Genomic DNA, 27,972 nt, shown 5'->3' with positions numbered 1-27,972 from the left:
TAATTAGTTCAAAGATTTGGGAAAAAAGGTGTCAAATTATATGTTTTGGCATACTGGGTCGTGGTAATCGAAGTGGGAGGGGTGAGAGACAGACGACCATTTCGACATAGCTCACATATTTGAAAATCCATAACTCTTAAACTATGTAATAAGGATACATCTACCATTAGTTCACCATTACTTACATATGTAGATAATGATGATAATAATAATTACTGTAGTTAATTTGCAAACATTTGACAATAGAGTAAATTTATTCACTATACAGTAAGTTATTAGTGGGGGGAATATTTTTAATTATTTAAAAACATTATGTAGGGAAAAATCACTCCCATTTGTAAGATCGGTGATTATCCGAACCCTGACTAATCGAGTTCGTCTTGGAGGGGGGAAAAAAAATGCCGAAAGAAACAGCTCGTGTTGTAGTGTACAAGAAAAAGCCGACGAGACATTGGAATTGGTATAAATTCACAAAACTAAGAAAAGAACTTAGAAAGAAATCGAAAAGATTCGAACGTCCGGTTTTGGAATTACTAGCATAAATTTCGCAACACGCACGGCTACCAAGCCATTTGGAAAATCTACATATTCGTTCTTATTTTTTTTTTTTTTTCTTATAAACCGTTAGGCCTCGTGCGTAGTAATGGAACCTTGTGTACTGCTGTCAATAAATCATCTTCGAAATTTCTGGACTATTTTATGATATACCTAGGTAATTTTTGAAAAATACTGTACAGTGAGTTGTCTGCTTTTCTATTTTATTCGTTTACTTTCCAACTTACACCAGAACCATTGAAAGTGCTGTATAGCAATGAGTATAGGGTCAGTGGGGTAATTATATGAGACACCCCTCACTGATCTTCAACCCCTGCTGGATAAATACAAATTAAGAGCACAGGCATCAATAGTATCACCCTTTACAATACTCTGTCTACATTTTTAAGTTTCAGTTTACAAAAGTTTGGATATACCAATTCATTAAAAAAAAAAAAAAAAGTTTCGAAATTTGAAATCCTATCATTAACAATTCATATCTACTTGTGCAGTGATATCACTATTGTGAAACCAATGGATGTTGATGGTAGCCTAAATATGTCAGCAGTTATAGATTAAGTTGAATTTGTTCCTTGGGATTTCGTTTCAGAGTTACATTTTTTTTTTTATATATATCTCATTTTGCTTAAGGGTAACTATGAGACGCATGTAAGATTAATATATTTGAGAAATAACTGGAATCTGTCTCTGTATCCAAGTTTCGAAAAAAGCTGTATTCTGTAGTTTACGCAGTCCTATAGTTTTCTGGACTAAGTAACTGTCAAAATTGTAGACCTACATTATTTTGTTGAAAATAACCTAGGCTGCATATCAATATACCAAAACATAAAGAAATAGAGGTAGCCTAAGTTGTTTTTTAGTGAACATTCTAGAACTTGGTCTAAATTTGTTTCATAAACCTGTTTTGTAACCTTAAACTATCTATAGCCTATTAACAGGGTGGGAAAAAATAGTTTCTTTTTTTTAAAAATTGTTGATTTTTTTATTTAAATCGATTTTTTTGATTTAAATCAATCTTTCTCCTCGTATAATACAAGTCGTGAACTGAAGAAAAATCATTAGGAATTAGTATTAAATGCTAATTATGCAATTTAAGTGAAAGTATTGGGGTTGAATTTTGAATTATCCCAAATCGTTAACCTATATCAATCCCAAACAATGTTTCTTAACCCTTTTAAATTATGGCTCTTTTTAAAGGTAAATTATACCTGTAGACTTTCAGTCAAGCAGCTACAGCATCATCCCTATTTATCCTAGGATAATGGTACATACATCACTCTCTTTAGAACAGGACAGCTTTTGAAATGGTAACATTCACATTTCCCTATCATGTCCCTGAAGCGGGAAATTTTGAGAGTAATCGGATTTTTTTTTTTTTTTTTTTTATTTTGATCCCCTCTGGATTCCCCTGTGTTAACGCAAAGATCTCAAAATCAACTGCGAAATACTAAGGGGAGTACCGGTACTAAATGTGTGTACAAAATTTCAAGCTTCTATCTTGACTAGTAAGGGTGAGGAAACTATTGAGCTAAGAACATTCCCACAATGCCCCAGATGACCCGGAGGTAATGTAAAAATTTCCTCAGACATCCCTATTTATCCTAGGATTATGATTTGTACATTATTCTCTTCAGAATAAAACAAATTTTCAAACGCTACCCTTCAAATGTCTCCATCATGTATCTGGGGTGGGTAAATCGCGAAAAAAGGAATTTTCTGTTAAAAAAATCTCTTTTTAAATTTTTACCTCTGTGGACCCCTCCCCCTGTTTTAAGGCAGAGATCTGAAACAAATCTGAAAAATACTGAGGGGTCCACTGAGTAAATGTGCAAAATTTCAAACTTGTAGGTGCAAAAGTAAGCCCGCGAAAAATAATATTTCCCAAATACCCCAGATTCCCGTATAAAACAGGATCTCAGGTAACAGTTTCCTGAGACATCCCTATTTATCCTCGGAGCATAGTACGTACATCATTTTCTTCAGAATAGAACAGCCTTTCGAACGGTGCCATCTGAGGCGGGAAAATCACGAAAAAAAAGCTATTTTTTGTTAAAAATATCCTTTCTTTTAAAACATTTTTGCTCCTCTGGACCCCGCTGATTTCACGCAGAGATCTGAAAACATCTGAAAATTATTAAGGGGTGCACTGAACGAGTGTGCAAAATTTCAGTCTTCTGAATGCAAAATGTAATCCGCCAATACGCATAACAATTTTTTTTTTTTTAAGTTATGACGTCATCACACACTATGCCTCCACGCAGAAAGGCGTGAAAGCATATGTAACGTGTTCTAAAATGCCTTCAGTCTTGAAGAAAATGAAGTAGAAAGCCTTATAGGTACTTTTATAATCGAATAATGAAGATTCTACCCTATCACCTAAAAATAGGTGATATAATTTAAAAGGTTAAGCATTAAGAAAAAAGTACAGCAACGTTTATCAAAATGACACTTTTTTACACAAAAGTTACTGATATTTGGCAGGGGCCTATTTTTAAAAGCTCAGAACTACCTTGCAGCATGAAATACATAAATTTCGCCTAAAGTTATAAAATTAAGAAAAAAAAATTGGAGAGGGGATAGGACCCCTCTAAATACGTCCTATTATCTAGGAACAAGCAAACAGACACGCACAAAAAAGAATTTTCGTCTTAAATGTCGATGGTGATTTCCCGGTTGGAATAGTTAACGATTTTAAAACCCAAACCCAATGTTACGAAAAGAAGAAAGCAGGATTGCTCAGTTACCTGTTCAAAACGGGATTTTCCCTAATCATCCTCTGCATGACATATGTTTTCATACTATACTGTACATTTGAGTCTCACTGTATTATGATTATTAACTTCCATAATCGAAATAACAGAACAGAAACGAGATTTTACTTATTTTCACTTTAAATTCATTTATTTCGAAATTTGATTTAAATCAACGATTTTTATTAAAAAATCAAGTGATTTAAATCAATCCACCCTGCCTATTATAGTAAACTGTCAAAAATGTTTGAATAACATCAGTAGCTATTTCCACTTTCTTAGTTATTTTCTTGTAACTCAGACAAATATTCGGATATCTGCATGCAGGGTTGAACTCAAAAAAACCAACTGGTTTAAACCAGAAAACGAAAAATGTTTGTAAAACGGTAAGTGTTCGTAAAATCTTGAAGAACACACATTTGTGGGTTATCACGTTTCACTCCCTTATATTATAGTATAATATATTGAGACCTAAATTCCCCATTCATTACTCAAAAAGATTCAACTACAAAAGCAAGTTATATATATATATATATATATATATATGTTTATGAATGTTTCTTATGTGATTTTTTTATAGTTATTATTGTTATGCAACTGCAATGGAAGAAAATTCTAAATATTGTTTCGTTTTAATAATGTTTACTATTGATAACATACATCAAAATGCCGTATTATTTGGAGGGGAAAGGAGTCATACAAACCTCACGAGAGGCATTTATTGAAATCAGAAGTATCTTTGGTATTTATTTATGTATAAATTGGGCAGAGCCAAAGTGGACTCAAATAATTCGTATCTTTATTCACTTTTCTTACTGATTTGAAAACTAAGTCGTCGTATTTCCTTAACTGCGACTAATAAAAGTCGTAATGAACTTACTTGGACTAAATTAGTTTTTCTGTACTTTACAGTATTTTGAAATTGTCCATTTGTAATTCTGTATAATGGTTTTACTTCTGCAACTTTTTTTCTTTTGTCCTTCTGTAATAACTTCTGATAATTATATTAACAAGTATATAAAGATCAGTACACCGTATTTTCATCAGCGAGTCCTTCGGGAGTGAGTCGGCAGACGTATCGCATTTATGCCCAATTAGTCCCAGTTTCGAGTTTAAATGGAGGACAATTTCTTTCCGATGTAAGCCGAAAAGCCGTTCGGATTCCGCTTTAAGTTTATGTGACCCCTTCCAGCATAACCTGGTTGTTGCATAATAACACCAAGGCGAAACAAACTTATTTCTGTCCATATGTAATATAAATACATAGAGCAAATTATTTAAATTAAGAAAACATGGTCTAAACCAAAAAACCTGGTTTTTTGTTTTTTTCAATAAAAACCATGGTTTTTGCCAACCCTGTCTTCATGTAACAAACACAAAATAACAAAGACTTCTTTGCCTCACAATTGGACTCTTGCATTCCTCAGTATCACATACAGAAAGCTGGGGACAACAGGTGTCTCATAATTACCCTTTTCGAGGGAAATTATGAGACAGCACAAATTTGACATTTACTCATCAACTTATTAGATGACAGGAAATTTCTTGGCAGCAAATTGTTACTCTATTGGCACCATAAACTGCTGCCTAGGTTAACTGCTTTCGAAACTGTAAGCTGAGTAACGTGGAAAAGTTGTGAAATCTGTATCATAATTACCTTCACTGACCCTAGGTCTTTACAGTTATTACAGGGTACTGCACTTCATACCTTTACTACTGAATACAGCACTCTAATGCATTTTGCAGATAGACTATATTATCAGAGGTTAGTCAGGCCTACATTAGCTACGATAATTGTGGCTCTGCTGTACTAGTTCCAAACATTGAAAATTCTAAGATATTTGTGTACGACAGCAGAACTTATTTCGGATCAACTTCAAAAATGCTCGCTCCACTTTAATATCCTTTCACAGACAACATAAATTACACTAGATTAATTTTCACGAAATTGATTCAATCTTCATCCTTAAGCCAACCCAACCCTACTTTACTACATCCTTTTAAAGCGGTCGTACTTATCGAGCGCAGCTAGTGTGTTGTGTCTTATAAACAAGAAATTACAAAGTCGATTCTACTGATAAAGTAGGATGGTCTTCTTAGGAATCAATGTGCACGGTGATACAGTATATTAACTCATTGTTACTGCTGATTCGTAAAATCTATAGTTATAAGGCTTTGCTCTGATTTCCTTTGCATGATGCGAATTCTTATAATGTATGTGTCACTGATATTCAGGGTTGGCTGGCTTAAACCAAGGTGGTTTAAACCGTTTTTCTATAACCAAAAAATAAAGGGGGTCAGGGTGTCTACTAAAATTCCAAAATGAAATTTCGTGACGTTTTCGTGACCTTTTCTTTACCAAACCATAACATTTCCTAACATTTTCAAGGGCGAATTTGGGTGCAAATTAGGCCGAATTTTCATGCATGCGGTAGAAGAATGCTTTGCTTGCGATTTAGTAGCGTCTAAAGCCCATCATAAAGACATTTTTGGTGGTGAATTTTGACGTTTTATAAAACAAAATTTTCCAGTCTGTGCTTATATTTGTACAGAAATATCTGTGATCCAAAAGCTAAATTTCTTGACTTTCATGACCGCTTTCTGATTTCGTGACCGATAGACACACTGCAGGCTAAAAACAAGAAAAAATATTTTTCAAAAATATTCTAATATCTATTTTAGAGTACTATTAGGACCATATACGTGAAAAGAACTTTCCAAAATCCAGTGCGGAACTCTGGGCACTAATGGATTAATTCTGGGCCCCTTCCAGTATAATCCCGCTGTTGCATAATAACACCAAGGTGAAACACACTATTTCTGTCCAAATGTAATATAAATACATACAGCAAATTATTTAAACCAAAGAAATCTGTTTTAAACCAAGAAAACGTTCTTTTAATATGTTTTTTGCCAACCCTGCTGAAATCTGTAATCATGAACGCAGTATAGGCCTATATCGTTTGTTTTCATCTTTTGTAAGAAATTAATTTAGTTTTTACTGTTGTATATATATGGCAATATGAGTGTTTGATTCCGTTCTCTGAACACTTCTGAGGGTTCTTGATGAATCAAACCACGAATGATGGTCTTCACAGCTTACCCCAAAAATTACAGACCTAAAATAAAGTACAAGGGTCTTTTTAGAGCGGTATTCATTACCTTAATTTTAAGTATAGACGTGTTTTATATCTCGACAGAGAGTGTGGACAAAAACACATCCGAGGTTAGACAATATGCGGTGCTTTTAATTTTACTTTAACAAAAGGTCTAGTGCTATAAAGACAACTTTTACTCTACCTTCGGAATGTCATTACATAAACGTGTTACTAAGCACTAAAGAGGCTGATAACGGGTCGAAAAAACGTGCCTGCTTTCAAAGAAAAATTCTGACCTATTATCTCAATATAAACAATCTTCTTAGCATATATTTCTTGTACTTACTGTACATATCACTAAACAATGATACCATGTCACTTCCACTTACTTCAATAATTTTTTCTTTCTTCTTCTGTTCCGTCTTTTTGCTTCCAGCTGGCTGCTGTTTATTTTTCGGTGGCATATTGAAATTGTTAAAATTTCCTTCTTTAATATTAAAATTACATTAATTACACGTATTTTACAGTTTCAAAACATTCCTAATCTCTCACTCAACATGGACAATATATCACTTGCACACATCCTCATGAAAATACATCTGGCTCTGGTTCTAGTTTTGCCGTAAGGGGAGCACCAAAGATACTTAACTCTCCGCAATACTTCAGCCATGTTTAGCCTTATACACTTTGGGTATTGTTCCGTAAAAGTATTCGCAAAATTTTACGGACTGCAACGCAACGCAAAATCTGAAAAAGCAAAGGTTATGTAGATTATCGCAAACTAAAACGTAAATTTTCTGTTATGTTGACGCAAATCCGTACAGATTTGTCGTTAAAGAAATGAATAGGTAAACATATCAAGGCAAATGGCCACTCTTATAATAATTAAATATCCGGACTCAGGGGGTCTTTCTGTAAAATTCTGTGCACAGCAACACAACGCAACGCGAAAACTCATTATTACTGTGATGCCGATTATCACGAACTAATTCGTAAATTCTGAGTTGTGTTGATACAGACCTTACGGAATGTACCTCAAGCTTCTGGGATTGTATCTACATCCAGAACCGAACGTCTGAGATCAAGATCTTACACAGTGGCGTGCCGTGACTTTTCTCACAGGGGACTAGGTTCGAAGAGAATGTGTGCTGTATAGTGGAGGTCTTGAGTAGTATTGTTGACACCAAATAACACAATTTATATGTTTCTGTAAACGCTTCTTCAACCAAGCCTCTTTCTTTCAAGAAGTGGATAATTTCAGTCACAGTTTTATTTGAAAAATCTAAGAGTCTGTAAACCTATAATAATTCACTCCGCAAATTGTTAAAATTAAAAAAAAAAAACTCCCGTAAATTGATTTACGGGTCAAAAACAAGCAATCAGGAAATCGAGATTTCAAGCACTGAAAATTCTTTAAATCTAACAGCTCAAGAAATTGTAACTCATTGAGATCTTAAAATCACAGTATGAATAATGTCATTTAAGAGACGCACGTATTAAATTTCTGAATCTGTTGAGTCATTTACTTTACGTCTTTTATTAGAAGGTTCCCGTTGTCATCCAATTCTACTTTTCTATAAGTCTTCAAAATCGTTTCTTGCATTTCTAAGTTGAGATACCATCTTTTGTACTTTTTGGATGCAATATTTCACATCCAAGATTTTATTTTAAAGAATGTTGAGTAGTATATCCGTGCGTGAAAAAAAAATGACTGAAAACTTTTAGTAGAAATGCAAAATCGAAATCCTTCAATGATAACTCTCACATCTTTTTCTTTTTTTTTTTTCTTTTTTGTAGTCATGAAAGCTTCGGTGTCGCAATTATCTGAATCTTCTACAATGTTTTCAGAACACCGTAAAACTTCTACTTGATTTTCATTTACTGCATTTACAATTTTGGAATTGTAATTCCATCTTATAGTGGCAACCGTTGGAAATCGCTTAGTTACTTCCTGATTCAGCAAGCGCGTTACAGCGTTTCGATGAATATGGAAAGAAATTTGGAATGCCACTTATTCTAAAAAATATTTTACATTCCTTGATGTGATTAACAGACTGTGAAACAACGAGATTGAGTCTGTGATGATAGCAGTGTATAATGAGTGCACTCAAACACCTTTTGACAAAAGATTGTAAACCGTTCAAATGACCAGAAAATGTGGCAGCTCCATCCATAGCCTAGTGCTACAAGCTTTTGCTTACAATTAAAATGAGAGAGAATTTGGAAAGCATGCTCACTTAAAGCAGCGCAGTGCAATCACTAGTAACATCTGCAAAACAAATAAATCTTTCATGAATTGCCGTCTTTCACGTACCGATTGAATGTTGAGAGATCTTTGCAATGTCCGTAGTTTTGTCCAACATTATTGTTGTAAGAAGTGTATTGATTATTTCTGACTTAATTTTATCCAGAATTACTCACCAACACATTTAATAATATAATTCTGAATTCTGTTTGATGTTCCTTTAAACACTCCCATGCTGTGAAGGTGACAAGTCAACATGGGCGCCCGAACAAGAGGGCAGGGTGGGGTCCGGACCTTCCTCTTGCTCACGAAAATGTATACGTAATATAGCAAACCACGTATATTAAATACCAGAAATACCAGACGCAACATAGCAACCATGGAGATGGGCCCCTCCCTAGAAAATTTTCTTCAGACGCCCCTGCAAGTCCATTTAGTGTCGTACTTAGAAATTAACTGAATTACTTCAATATAATTTCCCTAATTGACAGAATTTTCCTGTTTGTTATGACTTCCAAATGATAGCTCTTGTTTAGCCATAAAACAAGAGGAATAAATCAATCGGTTCATTAGTTTTCGGTTTGAATCAACTTCTGCATTGCTTGCTCAATTGAAAATCAATTCTGGTTTCCCGAAAGTTTTCAATTTAGTTATTGTGGACAGGTGTGAATAACATTTTTCTTGGCGCAACTTGGGTTTGTGAAAATTGTTCATGTCACAAAAGCCATCATTATTCCACACGTCCTTTTCTATGTGGAACAGAATACAAGGCCAGCAATAAGTTTGTTTCTTGTCTTACATGCAGTTAACTATTTTGAAGAAGCAAAATAATCCGTTTTGATATTATGTATATAATCTTTCATTTTTGTCTAAATGGAAATGCTTGGAGTTGTTCTACCACTGGTTATTATTTGTTGCATTTCTTGAAAATTAAGGAATCCAATGGTCCAGAATAAAAGACTGAAACGGCCGATCCCCACCCCTACTGTCCCCTATACCAATTGAAGTAATATCACTGCTTGCGCCATCGCTTTGCTGCAAGGGACTCGGTTTCTCAAACGAGTCCCCTTTCATACTTTATTCTTTGAGTCATTTTCAAAATATATTGATAATCTAAAAAGTTCACACTTCACTAGATCTCTTAAAGTGTCAAGATTAATACTGTATATTTAATAGCGTTAAAACTATTAACTGCAAAAAGCAAACGAGCATTAAATTCGCTTACGACAGAACGCCTGTGCTTAGAGCTTAGACAACATAATATGAGGACTAGCTGGCTGGACCCTGTTCCCTTCCCCGAGAAAAGCCGATTAAAACCCGAGTGTTTCCGATCTCCACTTCGCTGTCGCACCCAGCACACGGGCGCTGACTATAGTTGTGTCAGAACAATTGAAATAGTGTTATTTTACGAAAATAGAGAAATACAAACAATATTTTCGTTTTCTTTGGTATATATTTATCACAGAATACTTTAATTAAAATGCCAGGGGACTAGCCTAGTCCCCTAGTCCCCTTGACGGCACGCCGCTGATCTTACATCCTAATGGTGGCATGTTATCTCAGTTTTAAAGCGCTTACCTGGTTTCTGTTGGATAACATCGTAAGATGCCACCAACTATCGGCTAAGTGGTTTCTGTTGAATAACATTGTATCCGTGAGTTTTCTCGGGTACTCATATTCTCTCCAACATTCTCATTTCACCAATTATTTCATAATCGTTCTTATCTAAATCACTCGTATCCCTTAACCTAACGGCTAACCCGTGGGACGTTAAACTGAAAGCCAGTACCGTGCAGTGGAAAATCAGCACCCGGGGCGACAGTATATGACAGCGCCCCCATGCATATGAGGGAAGTGAACAGACCAGCCGCGAAGCACCACCAAGGTTGACATGAAGAGTAAGAAAATTTTCAAAAATAAACCCCGCTTTTCCTTGATTTTGAACAGTCTTTATTACTTTTTCCTTATCATTTCTTTGCACCCCTTACTTCGGCCCCTTACCGTAGCTCCGCTCGCCCTCTCCCCGGGACACCACTAATGAAATATTCCACTTCATTACTTCCTGATGAAAGCCCCCCTGAGTGAATAAATTTGTAGGGAGCTCTATATTAGCCAACATTTCTGAAAGGAATATGTTCATATATTGATACTATCTACTTTTTGATATATCAACTCAATGCTACAATCTTTCTTCTCGGCAACTACTAATTTTTTTTTAAATCGTACATTATTTCGGCTTTAAACATAGATTTTCCAAAACAGCCATTAATGTCCGAAATTGTAACTCACTGTACATAAAATGATTTTAGGCACTTCAAAGTGTTCACTCCTTACGCTTGATGACATAGTCGATAGTAGTGCTGTCGAATTTTTGTGACATTTGTGGTTTTCGATTTTTGAGAAAACCGGTTTTCTGAAAACCACAAATGCGGTTTTTGGTTTTTAAAACCGACATTTCGGTTTTATAAAATTTCACTTTTTCAAAAACCGGTTTTCGATTTTTTCAAAAATCGATTTCGACAGCACTAGTCGATAGCCTTCTTTAATTAACGTAGGCCATAGATATTTCCTGCAATTGCAGGCTTGGATTAAAGCAGTGTTTCTCAACCTTTGTAAGACTGCAGCCCACCAACGTCTCCAAAATAATTCCTGCGGCCCACCACAAAAATTACAATTATTAGTTTCCATTAGTTTGCCATATTTAGCAACTAAGGTAAAAATATAATGCTACATACGTGAATACTTATTAGAAGTATTGATAATTGCTAATCTCAGTTTGCTGCACAATTAAAATGATAAAACATTTATGCAACATATACTTGTGTTTTCATCCCTTGAAAAGTTTTGTTCATCTGCACTGTAATGGATGGTAGATTTAATACAATGAAAATGTATTGCAATAAACTAATAACAGTAAGAATAAAATTATTTTTGACTCACCATCTCCACTGTTTGAAAGAAGCTGGAGTAAAGACGTCCAAACTCATCTTTTCAGCACCATTCAACACACACACACAGTATACTTTTAAGCATTGTTGCACAAGCCACTGTTAAGTACCAGCTGTCCAATTTTGAATTGAAAACTAGTGATTTTTAAATTTTTAGTTTCAGTCTCTGTACACAAATAATATTCATACATGATAAGTATTAACTAAAATAATAAATCGTTTGTGTATACAATTGAAACTAAAGGTGAGGAAGTTAATGGATTTGCAATGAATTTAAGTTAATGGGACCTCTGCTGTTGCTTCTTTTTGGCCAATTGATTGACTCTCGGGTGAAGTGAAGTAACAGCCAAACGTAAACAGTGAGAAAGTTGCAGACGATTCCTTTGCTTTGTTTTGAGAACAGTAATTGCAGAAAATGCTGTTTCACACAGATATGTCGAGGAAAAGCAAAGAAGAAATGTCATTGCTCTTTCATGTATTTCTGTGTATTCTGTCCTCATTTTTATCCAGAATTTGTAAATACTCATAGATTTGTAAAGACATTCAAGCTCTCTGTCCGATGATAATTCTGCTAACTGTAGGCCTACTCTTTCTTTGTATGTATGAAAAGGACGAATGCCTATGTTCAACAAAAGGATTTATAATAGTGATGAGCAAATGCAAGACCAAGACCAAGACCGGGGTGGTCTTGGTCTTGGTCTTGGTCTTGCACATACAGTCTTGGTCTTGGTCTTGCACTGGAATCCTTGGTCTTGGTTTTGGTCTTGGTCTTGGTCTTGCACACCCAGTCTTGGTCTTGCATGCAAGAGTCTTGCAAGTCTTGCATTTAAGAAATCTCAAGCTTTACATAGGTAAATTTTACTATGGATATAAGGGATAATAAACTCTACAATGCGCCAATAGTAACGGAAATACAATGCATGTTTCTAAATGTAATATAGTTTAACTTTGTGTAAGTATCATGATAGTGTACAACATAGGTGATGACCTTTCCTTTTTTAATGGGTGCCCACGCTTCAGTACCTGTACGATATGCCTAAATCACAAGCCAACAATCCACTGGTTCCCAAACTGGGGAGGCTACAACTGAGACGCATGAAAGAAAATCAAGACGGCACAGATTATTGAAATACCATGAATTGCAAAATTATTTTTAAACTCTAAAGGCGTCAGATATTTCTTTTCAACCACGATTCCCTAATCCTTGTATTAATCAAACTTCCAATTAAATTCTGAGATTTTGTTTTACTGATTCGAATAGGCTATGTAATATATGGGGAAGAAACATTGACATTACTCAAAAAAGTGATGAAAAAATTGCATGCTTTCGATACATGGGCATGGAGAAAAAATGAGAGAATTAGCTGTGTTGAACGGAAAACGAATGAGAAGGTGTTAAAAAGAATTAGCAGTAGGGAAAAAAAAAGAAGAATTTTAGATATTGTTAAGAGGAGGAAGAGGAACTGGTTAGGATATTGGCTGGGAAGGAACTGTATTATGAGGGACGTGCTGGAGGGTATTGTGGAAGGAAAGAGAGGGAGGGAGCGAAGGAGACTAGTTGAAGGAAGGTATTAAAACAGAAAATTGCTACGTCAAGACGAAGAGACTAGCTGAGGACCACCGAACGTCGAAGCTTCTCAGTTGCAACAAGTAACCTGCCAATAATGGCAGAATAGCTATTATGAAGATGATCATATATTTAACAATATTGACTAAAAAGAGGGAGGGAAAATTAAAATAATAATTATTATTATAATCAAACCTCTTAATATTGATTGAAAACTGAAAACGATTCAACTGTCTATGTCTTTCGTCAGTTTTGTGTAAATTCAATCTATATAAATACTTTTGACCTGTATTGGAAATACAAAATAACGGCATCAAACTCCAAGTTATTTGAAGTCTCACTTGTGAATATGGATTACTAGCATCAATTACCCACTTCGTTGGGTTACATTTAAATAATAATAATTATATATTTCGTTAGTCAGTCACTTTTTACTATTGGTAAAGCGCTCTCTGATATCGGTCATTCTCGATTATTTTTATATTTCTCTCCCATCCTCCTCCCCAAGTTACGGAGCTGAATTTGAATTTAAACGGCATCAGAAGTGTCACTGTTCGTCTCAGAGACCCCAAAAACTAAGGATTTGGCACTAATCTCGGTCATTTTCAATAAACTTATATATCTCCTTCACCTCCATGTTGCGAGGTAGGCATCGGAAGTGTCATTGTTCATCTCAATGACCTCAAAAACTATGAGTTCGACATTGATAATGGTAATTTTTGATAATTTTATATATCTTGTTTCTCCCCAAGTTGCGGTGCTGAATTTGCATTTAAATGGGATCGGAAGTATCACTGTTCACCTTAGCGACGCCGAAAACTATGGATTCAACTCTAATATTTGTCATTTTCGATCTTTATATATATATATATATATATATATATATATCTTCTCTTCCGTCCGCCAAGCTACGGGGCTGAACTTGGTTTTAAATAGCATCGGAAGTGTCACTGTTTATCTCAGCAACCACTAAAACTATATACCCCATTTTAGAATCCGTCATTTTCGATCATTTTTAAGTATCTTTCATTCCCCCGCACCTAAACTGCACCGTCAAAATGATATGACAGAAACCACCTCCTCTATGTCAGATCCTCATCTATGTTGAAAATGAGATCGAGCTCAGTCGGGTGGTTCAAGAGTTATTAAATTTTATTTATTTTTGTACATTTTCCATCCCCACCTCCTACCATCAAAGTGATTTGATAAAAAAAAAAGTCAGAACCTCATCTATGTTGTAAATTTGATTGAGATCGATTGGCTGGTTCAAGAGTGATAAAGTCACAAAGACACCACTTATATCTTTAATTTACACACACACACACACACACACACACATATATATATATATATATATATATATATATCCCTCTTCCCCCTCTCCTACATTGCACCGTCAAAGTAAAACGATAAAAATCTCTCCAGGCCTGAACTTCATCTATGTTGAAAATTTGATCAAGATCGGTCTAGTGTTTTAAAAGTTATTAAGTTTTATTTATTTTGTATATATATATATATATATATATATATATATATATATATATATATATATATATATATATATATATATACCCCTCCCTTCCTCCTCCCCTAGGTTCTACTATCGAAGTGAAACAAACTCTAAAAAAAAACTTTCCAGACCGAACCTCATACATGTTAAAAATTTGATTGAGATCGGCTCGAGAATTATTAAGTCACTTTTATTTTTATTTTTATTTATATTGATTTTTGTACATCTTCCCCTCCTCCCCTACATTGCTCCGTCAAAGTGAACTGACAGATAACATTCCAGGCCTGAACCTCATCTATGTTAAAAATTTGATCGAGATCGCTCGGCTGGTTCAAGAGATTAGGAGTCACAAAACTAGTCACTTTCAATTTTATAATATAAATTTATTGTTGTAGTATAATGTTATTTCGTTCAATCCTCGATGTGATGTATACCTAAGGAGGCTAAAAGTTATATTAGTAAACAATTATTCAATGTATAAGCATTCGCCCATGAAATCAAACTTGCGGTCACATGCACTAAGATTTTGTCAATGTCATGAAAATGTTATTTCGATATTAGATTTAAGAGCACACATTAAAAGTTTCCAACGGATGCTTGAGTCTCAAACCCAAGGCCATACCCATGTAGTTGACACCTATGGTGTACGGTATTACCGATGTTCAATACTACGTTTTGGAAGAAGAACACCACTAATATGCTTTGAAATGAAATGAAGTATCTAGTTTAACGTCCCACGATTGTGCACCAAGGCTAAGGGAGACAGTGGTGATGAGAAATGGCTAAAATGGTGGAATGAAGAAAGTAGGAGGAAAAGAAAAAATCCCGAGAAAACCCACGCACACGGTGTTTGTCCACCAAAAAAGCTCACATGGTGCGAGATGACACCTGTGTGGCTTGAAAACTAGTAATATCTACAGAAAACGCGAACAACCAATTGAGAAAACCACGTGCAGTTGCTATAAGCTACAGGGGCAGATCGACTCACACGGATTGCATAAACTACTGGAAACACATTCACTCCAGCAGCATTTTTACTGAAGCCAAGAAATCCATCTCCTTCTTTTTTACATTATATAAAAAATACAAGTAGTGCCGGTACTTGTGCAAGACTCTTGCGCAAGAGTCTTGGTCTTAGTCTTGGTTTTGCAGGTATGGTCTTGGTCTTGATCTTAGTCTTGCACCCCTTGGTCTTCGTCTTGGTCTTGCATCGGGATTCCTGGTCTTGGTTTTGGTCTTGGTCTTGCATGAAAGACTGTTGCAAAAACTGCAAGACCAAGACTCTTGCGCTCATCACTAATTTATAATCCACATATTGCTCTCGCAAGGATATTTACCTTTAGGATAATACTTTTCAAATGATGATGAGAGCATCTTAAGATGACTGGTTATTAGTTCTGACATGTCAACAACATCGACTTCAGTAATAAAACTGGAGAACTATTCAAAAATTTCAAAATTTCCATCAGAAACCATTTTGAGCGAAAGTTCAATTTTCTTTCTGAACGCTTCTATTTTGTTGCAGGCACTGAATATTGTTGTTCGTGAACCTTGAAGACTCAAATTCAGTTCATTGATCGTGGAAAAAAAATGTCACTTAAATAAGCAAGCTTGGCTACCCATTCGTTGTCCTTAAGATGACTGTAAGTGTTTTTTTATTGATAAGAAATAACTTCATTTCTCAATTCGTACAACCTTCTGAGAACCCTCCCCCTTGATAACTATCGAACTTTTGTATGGAAAAGATGCTGAGTATTAGATCCCAGTTCCTCGCACAATAGTTTCAACAATCGTGTGTTCAAAGGGTTGTTTTTAATAAAATTAATTATTTTAACAGCTTGAGAAAGAACTTCATTCAGTTTAGGTGTCATTTTCTTTGAAGCTAAATGTTCTCTATGTATGAAACGAGTTAGTATGATGTCATGATTTGCTATTTCCTTTATTCTGGATGTCACTCCTGAATGTTTTTCGGTCAGAGAAGCGGCACCATCGGTACACAACCGAACACAATTTTCCCACTCCAACCCTTTCATACGAACATATGCATAAAATGCATTGAAAGTTTCCGAGCTAGTAGTCTGACCTGGTACACTGAGTAAGTCCTCCTTGATGTTATCAACGGTATAATCAATATATCGTACAGACCTTTTCGGACCTTCGATGAACTTTGCTTCATAAAAAATGTACTGAATGTCACCGAGTCTCGTGGTCCCTTTTCCCATGTGTTTCCTCTCTGTGTGTGACACACATTAACAGTAAATGACAGACTCATACTATTATAGACCACGAGACTCGGTGACATTCAGTACATTTTTTATGAAGCAAAGTTCATCCATAATGCCACTTCTTTGATCAGGCCCGTATTTATATATTGTGCGCCCCTGTTCTCTAAATAATTTGCCGCCCCTCCCCGCACAAATTTAAATTTCAAACAAGGAAACAAGTCGTAATTTTGCAAACATACAAGCTCTTGTTGAGTAATAGTTTAGGTATGACAAGTTACAAATGTTACAAATTACCGGCAACTTCAATGATGATTATGATGTGGTGTTCTGTCCGAAAGTAGGTGTTTGACCCGAAGGTCCGTGGGTAAGGTGAATTTATAGTAGTTTAAAGTTGCCTTCCATGAGATGATGATGACGTACTAAGGACGGGATCTACAGCTTAACTTGGTATCCGAACTACTTGTGTCCCCTCCGGTAATCGAACCCAGGACTCCTTGATTACAAAGTATCAAGCTTAGCCACTCATATATTGGGGACACATTCTCTCAATACTGGCATGTAATTTATTCATGTAGGTTTTAATTTGCTGTCCAGAGAAAATACATTCTGTTCATTCATGATCTGTCTGTAGCTTATTTCGTAATAGATAGAAACATGAATTTTTAATATATTTTAAAGCTCTCAGAGAAATTATCAAAATGATCTGTTCCAGGTCCTTAGGTCACAGCTGAGCTGAGATATGGGGTGCAAAGTCCCCATAAGAATAACATTGGGACATTTTAAAAATAAACGAACAATATTAAAGTTGAATTCACAGATTTTGGAGGTGTTTAAAAATGAATAGTGACAGTTTTAATCAAATTCAACTTCAAGGTCATAATCCACTCCCCAAGGAGGGAGCGAGATTTTAAAAGTAATCGAAAACGAGAGATATTAGTGTTGAATTCATAGTTCTCGAGGTTGCTGAGTTGAAAGGTATCAGTTTTCATGATGTTCAAGTTCATTCTAACCCTTTGGAGTGGGTGGGGGAGGATAAATTTTAAAAATAATCAGATAAGCTAGCTAATTAGTAACTACGGTAATTAAAGCGAATTAAACGCATTAACATATTTTATCGCGCTTGCGCGGGACCTTGCGAGTTGCTACTTTCAAATATTACTTTATTGTGAATCTTTAAAAAAAATTCAAAATTTTGCGGCCCCCTAAATTCCGCCGCCCTGTGCTCGAGCACAGAATAGCACTTACCTAAATACGGGCCTGCCTTTGACATGTAATTTGTGAAATGTACACAACCGAATGAAATATATCGTGTTGACATGCTTCTACCAGAGACAGTACTTATGTACATATGAAATAGCTGTTCATATTTTGTGTCAGAAAGTTCCCATATTCAAAGTTCCGTACCTTTGTCCAACAGCTCAAAGGTAACAAGCTAGATAGTGAATATACCCTTTTGTTTTCTTCGGAGAGGAAGCTCTAAAATTTGTGCAAATGAATGGACATTTTTCAATTGCAAGAAGCTCCTATGTTTCGCGTGCTTATGTTTAAAAGTAAACTACGTTGTGTTTCAAAAGATATATGGATAGAAGCATGATTTCCATTAAAAAAAAAAAGTTTATCGAACGTCTTAGTGTATTGTGCCTTTTACATTATTGGGGAGTTTAAAGGTATCAAAGTAAGATAACATGTACACGCATCCACAAATCTTACATCGATGTTTTGAATTTCTTAAAATAATCTCCAAGCCAAGTCTAAGTTTTGCTATAGCCTTAAGCGTTTAGAGATTGTCCGCCTTATGCAGAGTCGTTTTGACGTTATGATTAGAATCATACTGAAAGCCTGACTACTGCAGGGAACATATGTTAGTCGAACTCTTTAGTATGCCACTAATCACGCATCAAAACGACTCTGCATTAGGCCCTGTGAATTCTGCAGTTATATTCCCATTTTTCTAGAGTCAAACATGTCCACTACATGATATTTGTATTTGAACTATTGAAAAATAGGTTCTAGAGTCTTGCAACATCTATGGGTCTAGCGGAATGCCATCTTTTGAAAGAGCGGAACATCAAAAGAAACATCTGACTTTTGAAAGGCGGAGGAGCTTACCTGAAATAAAATGCAAGACGAAAGGCGGAACAAATGACAGATAAAATGGCAGAAGTGATTTGTGTGATAAGATGACGAAGCTGTAGAGTTTCTACATGGCAGAAGAGTTATAATAATTGCAGTTTGAAAGAATATAAGAAATATATGTACAAGGAATATATGTTCGTAGCATCAAAATTAGTCATGTCCAGGAAATTTCATTCAAACAAGGACCTTAATGGTAAGATTAACTATTATTTTTTTTGCATGTACTTTTCGCTAGTTGTTAACTATGAAATATGAATTATTGGTAACTTATTGCATATTACATTGTGAGATATAAAGTTACTCGTAGTCCGAATATTAGTCACTGAATGAGGTGTGGCTGCTTGGTAAGGATGACTCAGACTGACTACTGTTTGTTTGATTGCTGCAGTATTTACTATGAATGACTTGTATCTAGTGATAGATGTTGTTTATATTCCATTTAAATTGCACAACTTTTACACTTCAATGCAAAATTTATAATAATTTTACTTTCCATGGATTATAAGAAGTGTATTTTTAAACAAGGTTATATTGTTAAATGTTGGTTTGTTTACATTTGTCAAGTTCATCATAATTGAAGTTTGTGGGTTAAGTGCGGCAGAGTAGGTCCAGGCATATGGATTCTAGTGGAAACTAACTTAACCTAACCTAATTTAACTTAAGGCTTAATATGTTTGACGTACTCTGCGGCACTAAGACCAAATTTCTGCACAAGAATGTAGCAGCACGTAAAGGAAACTTTTACATAAAAAAAAAAAAAAACTACCGGTAATGTTTAGAAAGCAAGTTAAGAGCTAAAAGAATCAGTTTACACTTTCCTTTAAAATATGTAAAGAAGTTGAATATATATAGGGTATATAATGTAGGATCCTGTATAATCTGACAGCGGAGTAGTTGTGCAGTATGGGTGGCAGGAAAATAAATGGGTGTAGATTAAGTTTCAATACACCACAATTTGGAAATCTAAGAGTAAATTTGAATAGTAACATCGAAAGGTATATTATAATGCACAAATTTATGCATGCGACAGAAATAAACATGCATAATAGAAGAGAAAATTAAGTTTAAACTTGACGTGATTGGAGTAGTAACAAGTATCCTCTATAGGGGATCTTCAAGTGCTGGTGCTCCAGATACTTCTTCTCTTTCCTATCCAAATTTTACAGACCTTGACGTTTGTTCCTTGCTGCTACTTGATATAATTCAATTTGAGAATCACTATACGATATTCTGACCAATGAATAGTCCATCAAAACTTTGATGACGTTTTGTATTAAAATGAAAGGGGGGAGGTAAAGTTGATACCCATAACTTTGCATAATACTTAAGTCCGCAGCATCCACTGGCGGAGTAGGATACGTCAGATTACCATGTTTCTTTCATCTCCCCCCAATTTTCGACACCAGACCTGACTTTTAAGTGATTATCTGCTAAATGAACTAGCAGTTCATTTAGCAGATTTTAAATGAATTGCTAGTTCACTGAAAATCAGGTGGCCATTTTTTCTTTCTTTCGTTATTTTTTTCTCCGAGAAATTCTGACATTTACTGCCCACGCTCTTGATATAATGTACGCGCTTGCTTCTTCCTTCAGTTTGGATCGTGTAACAAAATAATGCACAGTTACAGTATAGAATATTTCGTAATGCTGATTGTCAACACAGTGTGTTTCAAAACAACACTGACAACGTTTGAGAGATGATTCCTGACACCAAGATAAGACATAATGTATAGACCAACCTGGGTGCACAAATGCTTCCCTTCGGAGTTATAGGTTGCCGAAAACATGAAAAAATTAACTTTAAATGTTCATAGCTCCAATAGTATGGGACCTACCGTAGTCGGGACAGGACTTCACTTAGGAACTAATGTGTTCTCTATCCAAAAATACATGTTTCAGAATCCTAAGGTACTTACGAAGCAATTTTTATAGGCAGAGTTTTGCTAAAGGCATATAATTTGAAATACTGTCCAACTACGTCTATAAAAATTGCTTCGTAAGTATCTTAGTATTCTGAAACCTGGATTTTTGGATAGAGAACGTATTAGTTCCTAAGTGATGTCTTGACCCGACTATGGTAGGTCCCATAGTTTTGGAGCTATGAACATTTTTTCATGTTTTCGGCAGCCTATAACTCCGAAAGGAAGCATTTGTGCACCCAGGATAGTCTATACTTCGTCTTATCTTGGTGTAAGGAGTCACCTTCCAAACGTTGTCGGTGTTGTTTTGAAACACCCTACCGTATATATATATATATATATATATATATATATATATACACTTAGAAAGATTATTAATATAGAGAGTTACGGGAAAATGCATTAACTGAATTTTACAAACATTATTGTCAGTTGAACGGTAAGTTTTGCTAGTTTCAAAATAGTCCACAGTTTCGTTGATGGTGTTGATTCATATTATGAATTTAGTAGCTATAATAAAAATGTCTACGTGGCTTAAGTGGAAAAGTGGACAAAAACTGCTGGGACCATGTTTGCATATGCTGAACACAGAACACAACACACCATCTATTGTATTGTGGAGATTTGAATAGCAAAAATATGTTGTAATTTTATTAGTAAATGATAAGCTTAAGGCTGATACGTTAATGTGAACCGTTTTGTAATCTTTGTTGTATTTCTTTTTAATTCTAGAAAGCATTAGACTACTTCTAGGGAGACATGTCAAAATCTTGCTCAAAGCCCTTGTTAAGCTGGAGGCGAAGGGTGACAAGCCAGGAAGAAGAGTGTTGGTGAGTAGATAGGCGATTATACACACAACGTTATTTATTATGTATGATAAACTAATCGAGAGAAATTAATGTGGTTTGAGCTAAACCGTGGGGATGTTAATATCTAACGATTAATTAGACACATAGAGTACATTATAGGTTCTGAAACAAAAAATACTAATTGAGGGACTTAAATTCAATTTATTACAGATCCTCAAATGTAAACAAGACTCTTTATTGCAATGTAATATACAGGGTGTTCAAAACAACACCGACAATGTTTGGGAGGTGATTCCTAACACCAAGAAAAGAAGAAAAGTATGGACCAATCTGGGTACACAAATACTTCCTTCAGCTCCTTCATGGCTAAGCGGTTAGCGTACGCGCCTTTGGCGCGGGAGACCCGGGGTCGATTCCCGGCGGGAGCTCATGTGGTTCGGATTCCACGTTAATCAGTAGGTCCACGTCTCATATAGCCTCGCTGCCGAACGGGACGTAAAACTCAAAATCAATCAATCAACAAATGCTTCCTTTCGGAGTTATAGGCTGCCGAAAACATGAAAAAAAATAATAATAATAATAATAATAAACTTCAAATGTCCATAGCTGCAGAACTATGGGACCTACGAAGGTCGGGTCAAGACTTCACTTAGGAACTAGCATGTGCCCTATCCAAATATCTGAGTTTCAGAATCCTGTGGTACTTCCGCAACAATTTTTGTAGAGGTAGTTGTTGAGTACTTCAAGTTATATGCCCTAGCCAAACTCATTCTATAAAAATTGTTGCGTGAGTACCATAGGATTCTGAAACACGTATTTTTGGATAGCACACGTATTAGTTGCTAAGTGAAGTCTTGACCCGACCTTCGTAGGTCCCATAGTTCTGCAGCTATGAACATTTGAAGTTTTTTTTTTCATGTTTTCGGCAGCCTATAACTCCGAAAAAAAACATTCGTGCACCCATGTTGGTCTATACTTTTTGTCTTATCTTGGTGTCAGGAATCACCTCCCAAACGTTGTCGGTGTTGTTTTGAAACACCCTGTATATATATAACCTTATGTTATAAATAATCCTTAAGTGCACTTTAAGGCAATATGGAACTTAAACGTTAGGTTAATGATACTCAGTTTCCTGGGTATACTTTAGTTCTTGAAGTTCGGCATCCTAAGGAATTAACTTATCTAGTAGAACCAATTTTTGGTGTAAATTTTCAAAAACTAGGACGCTCGGGGCGAGTAACACTGTAAATTAAATTCAAACAGTTTTTTTTATTATTATTAATTTATCAGCTATGAGTATAATTGTTCTTTGGCAGCATTCTTTCATAGTTTAGTACAGATGAGATCAGGTAATTAGAAAATGTACTGTTTGAGTATCTTAATAGAAACTAACTTCTAACACAGATTATAGATATCATTAGTCTGGATAAAGTAGCTTTGACAGAATTAAAGTATGCATGGTGTACACAAACACTGACTTGGGCGGGATTTCACTCGTAGGTCTGACATGAGGAGGCCGCAGCAGCTTAAAAAATTGCTTATCTGTACCTTAATATTAAGGTGTTCTTGGAATAAATGGTAGGCTTCAGAGACAGGCACGATTATATGTCTTTTAGGTACATGGATACGTTTTCCAGTAACAGCATCTTTTATCGAAATTTCGTATCTTTCAGAGCTCCTTCATGGCTATGTGTTAGCGTATTCGTTCGATTCCAAGCGGGAGCTTATTATTGGAAGTCTGGAACTGGAAGTCTTCGTCTCATATACTAGAATTTCGTATCTTTCCTTCCATGTGTAACACTACTAATGTCCGTATTAAAGAAAAAAAATGCTTTATCATCTCTTGGTGTTCAGAAGTTACAGTATGATATTTATTTATTTATTTAAGGTTCCACAGACGTCTGGAGAGAACGTTGGCATCATCCTGTACTAATTTTAAAAGTACAGCCTGGTTTTAATTAAAACTCCCAGGCATTGCCCTTTTTTCGTTTTTAAGACAACCTTACACAGTTGCATTTTACATTTATGTGAACTCAAAGGAGATGTAAGTTCAGTACTAACATTTTTTTTCTTTTTTTTTTTTTAATTTCTTTAGCTTCAGTATCTTACATAAGTTTGTCGTTAGTTTTTCCTTTTTTTTTTGTGTGTGTTTAACAAGGGGAACATTTTTTCTTTCATTCGCTCGGTCTCGTTACTGTCAGCCGGTGCCTTGAGCATTCAAAACCGGCGAAGTATCATCATTGCGAGTGACTTCTCTTTTGGGTTGTTTATTTCATAATTTTGAAGGAGAGGGAAGGGAAAAAGAGCGTGAAACCAAAACAAGGGATTGTACAACAAAACTAAAGATCAACAAAATACAAAAACCAACAAAAAACAAACAAAAATAAACTACTTAATATTTGCTTAATTCTAGTGTTGCGAGATTTTGTGCGTTTTGTGTTTTATTGAGTTTGTTGTGTGTGTCTGTTGTTTTGCTTATTATTATTATTATTATTATTATTATTATTATTATTATTATTATTTTTGGTGTGTGTGTGTGTGTGTTTGTTTTTGTTTGTTTGTTTGTTTGTTTTTACTTTTTGGTCGTCTTCTTTTCTTCAGGTTTTCACTCTGTATGTTTGGTTTCACTGGTTTCTGCCTGCATTTCTTTCCTGTGTGTTATATTTCTCATTTCCACTATTTACACAGGCCTTTCACCTGTATATTTTACCACTTTTCACTATTCTACACAAACACTCCACCACACTCACTACTAACACCAACCCTAACTGTTTCTAATAAAATAACTAACCTTCACCAACTAATACCTACACTTGAAACACACACACACTACACTTACTTTTATCTAAATTTTCATGTTTTCCAAAGTTTTGATTTTCTTATGCTTCTATAGAAGCGTTTTCTGTTACTTTTGCTTTAATGCTTTAGTCTTCTCAGTTGCGTGTCAATTTCCACCCATTTGTGCTGGATTAAGGTCCAGGGCCCACTCAGAGCACTTAGTGCAGGCCCTGGTCCGTTTTATCCTTCGGCCGGCACGCCCTGCATGTGCCGTACTACTGGCGAAAGTTGTGTGCTATGTTTTGTTTCTGAGACACTATCCTCGCTTCACCTCTACTCGTTCACTCACTCAACATTCACTTTTGCACCGGAGTTCCTTTTCCAAACCGAAAGGCTGGAGGTGCACCACGCATTCTGGTCCTCGGTGAAAGCACGGTAATCCGTTCCTTGGGTTCCAGGAGTTTTTTCTCCGGTCCGAAGACCTCCTCACACATTCTTCCACGTGCACTCATCCTTCTGTTCTTCTATATGTTTTTCGTCTTAGTTCGAAGTATTCGTTAGTCGAATTTTCCAATATTTTGCATCTTCCTTTATTTCTATTATGTCTTTCAACAGTTTTTCTCTTATTTGAGTTCTTAGTTCTAAAATTTCTTCTAATAATGGACACTACATGACATGGTGCTCAGGAGTTCCTTCTTCTCCGCATTCACACATTGCGGAGGAACCCACGCACACAGTGTTTGTCCACAGCAAAGCCCATTTAGCGGAACCTGGGATCAATTGTTCCCTTCTTTCGTGACTTCGTTCTTTCTCTATTTCGAGAATCTGCTTCCATTTTGAGTCTTTCATTCCTTCCTCAGTTTACGTTAAGGAGATATCTAATCGCTGTAAACACCAAATGTAATCTTCACATCTATTGAAAACTATCTATGCAATTGGATGAGGTACTTATCTAAGCAATTTTTGAAATAAAATCTTTTGAAAAAGTCAGATTTTTCAATTTCTTGTAACTTCCTTTCTACTTTGACGAAATAATCATGTGATGACCCTAGTATTCGACATTAAGGCACTTTAGATGTGCATTACCCTGTCCATCTCAGGCTCTTTCACACTACATGCCATACCGTGTACGGCACCGCGCCGTGTGTACAAAAGTCGTGCTGTGAAACATACGGCTTTTGACGTGAACATCACAACAGCTTTTTTGCCGGCCAAACTGATTTGTTAATTTTTACAATAGAGACAGTATAGATGTTCGAGATAGGTTATTATATTTGTACTGGTTCTACTTAAAATCTAAAAGACGAAGGCACTGAGGAAGAAAATGGATTTATTTCTTGAATATTCAAAGACCTGTAGTTTCTGCATTTGTGCTAGCTATTATTTAGTGACTTAAGAACTGATGGAACGATTTTTTAAAATTATTTTTGTATGTCGATAGCAACTTTTGATGAGCTGTTAGACAAAATAAAAATACAGGTTATAAGGCAAAATACCCACTTAAGACATGCCATTTCACCAACTGAAAGACTTGCCGTAGCTCTGAGGTATAGTTGGAAATTCTACGTTTCCAAATGTTTAATGTTTATATTTTTACACATTTGTATCCAATTGTAAATTGGTTTTGAAAGTATATATCCCAAGTAATACAATATAAAATTTAATTTTAAAAAAACAGGATATAAATCACATTCTCCAAAGTACCGTATAAATAATACAAGATTGAACTATAGAATTTTGTCAGGCACACGCCGTCTAGTCTGCAGAACGACAATAGTAATCAACACGTCGTGAACGGCGCAGCGTCTTGTGGCCGGATAATCTGAAAAGCCTCATATATACTAATGGTAATCATATAATCATGGCGCCGTGCCAGATGCGGCACACGGCAAACGCCGCATAGTCTGAAAGAGGCGTCACTTGCGCTATTACTGTTCCAGATACCTCCATTTTGTTTCGATGTTTGGATACTCTAGCGTTCTTAGTTTGCAGGAAGTCACAATGGCTCAGTGATAGTGCTTATCTCTTAGTGTGTGGAGTCCCTGGTTCGATCCCCACCGAAGTAAGTTTGTGGTGGACATCGTGTCTGTGGGTTTTCTCGGGATATTCCCACTTTTTTCGTTCCATCAGTTCTTCCATCATCATTCACTTACTTTAATCATCGTTTCCCGTAGTCCGAAGCATATAATCGTGGGACGTTAAACTGAAAGATTTCATTTCATTTTTCCTTAGTTTCAACATTGCGTGACAAGTTTCGTTTGACATTTAGATTTGCAATAAGTAATAACCTGACGTAGTAATTTTGAATAATAATAATAATAATAATAATAATACAGGGTGTCTATCGGTCACGAAAGTCACGAATGTCACGAAATCAGAAAACGGTCATCAAAGTCACGAAATTTAGCTTTCGGGTCACGATTTTTTTAAACTGTACAAATGTGAGTACAGATTGGAAAATTTTGTTCTGTGAAACGTCAAAACTCACCACCAAAAATGTCTATGATCGGCTTCAGACGCTACCAAATCGCAAGCAAAGTACGTTTCTATCGCATGGATGAAAATTCGGCCTAATTCGCACGCAAATTCGCTCTTGAAAATGTTACGAAATGTTATGATTTGGCAAAGAAAAGGTCACGAAATTTCATTTTGGAATTTTAGTAGACACCTTGTAATAATAATACAATTTTATGTTGGGTTGGCAACACATTTATCCTTGCGATGTCACAATATGCTAAGAAGGGAAGTTTGGGAGGAAGCATTCACCTGCAGAGAAACTAAGGATACCATTTGAAAGACTAATTCATGCTGATTACAACAAGCTAATAAAATTCCTGTACGGTTGAGAACTTTTCGAGAGATTCAACGCTAAATACACGATTTGTACAACCATTTGATGTGTTTGGATTCGACCAATCAAAGATTATGGTAGGAGATTCGTACGTAATATGAAACTTTTCATCCAGACGTTCTGATGTACCAACGAAACAATCAAATAAAGTTCGTGTTCGTGGTAATGAATCAGTTCCGAACACCGAGATATATTGAATGATTGTTTCAGTTCGCATTCCACAAGGCAGGTTACCGAACAAATTATATACCTTTTTAATCACCTGTCGAACTTGATTTTCGCTTTGGTTATGCGAACTGTTCCCTTGACGGATGCAACGAATTGCAGATATAAAATGTCATGGTACAAAGAAGTCTTCCAGCCTCATTTCTTTATAGAACAGAACAACAGTGATCAGTTTTCATCCCTAACCTATCATTATTGTGAACAGTATAATGACTTGATTTTAACTAACAAACCGGTTAGTTATTGCAAAACAGTTTTGTGTTACCTCCGATAGATTTCAATTCGTATGTCAATATTCGTTGCTAATAATATTGTACTTAACGCGTTTAAACAAGCATGTACTAATTTTATTTATT

General features: G+C 35.6%; 2 protein-coding genes across 3 annotated transcripts in view; one reads left to right on the top strand and one right to left on the bottom strand.

Moving 5' to 3' along the window:
- LOC145675581 (zinc finger CCCH domain-containing protein 15 homolog) overlaps nucleotides 1-7,047 on the bottom strand; it is a 45,633-nt gene extending 38,586 nt beyond the window's left edge. Inside the window, exon 1 of the mRNA XM_081746104.1 lies at nucleotides 6,793-7,047. Within this exon, the coding sequence (XP_081602230.1) occupies nucleotides 6,793-6,867 (75 nt within the window). The 5' untranslated portion in view covers nucleotides 6,868-7,047. The remainder of the gene's footprint in view (nucleotides 1-6,792) is intronic.
- An 11,821-nt stretch (nucleotides 7,048-18,868) lies between these two features.
- LRR (capping protein regulator and myosin 1 linker 1 leucine rich repeat protein) overlaps nucleotides 18,869-27,972 on the top strand; it is a 109,880-nt gene continuing 100,776 nt past the window's right edge. The window contains exons 1-2 of one of the 2 annotated variants that reach the window (XM_081745064.1): nucleotides 18,869-19,227; nucleotides 21,686-21,783. In XM_081745064.1, the coding sequence (XP_081601190.1) occupies nucleotides 19,152-19,227; nucleotides 21,686-21,783 (174 nt within the window). In that variant the 5' untranslated portion in view covers nucleotides 18,869-19,151. The remainder of the gene's footprint in view (nucleotides 19,228-21,685; nucleotides 21,784-27,972) is intronic. The other variant, XM_081745065.1, reaches the window with a different exon arrangement.

The sequence above is a fragment of the Thermobia domestica genome, chromosome 18 (assembly GCF_964235325.1).
Source record: "Thermobia domestica chromosome 18, izTheDome1.hap1.1, whole genome shotgun sequence".
NCBI classification, from domain to species: Eukaryota; Metazoa; Arthropoda; class Insecta; order Zygentoma; family Lepismatidae; genus Thermobia; species Thermobia domestica.
This window is presented reverse-complemented; position numbering and strand designations above follow the sequence as displayed.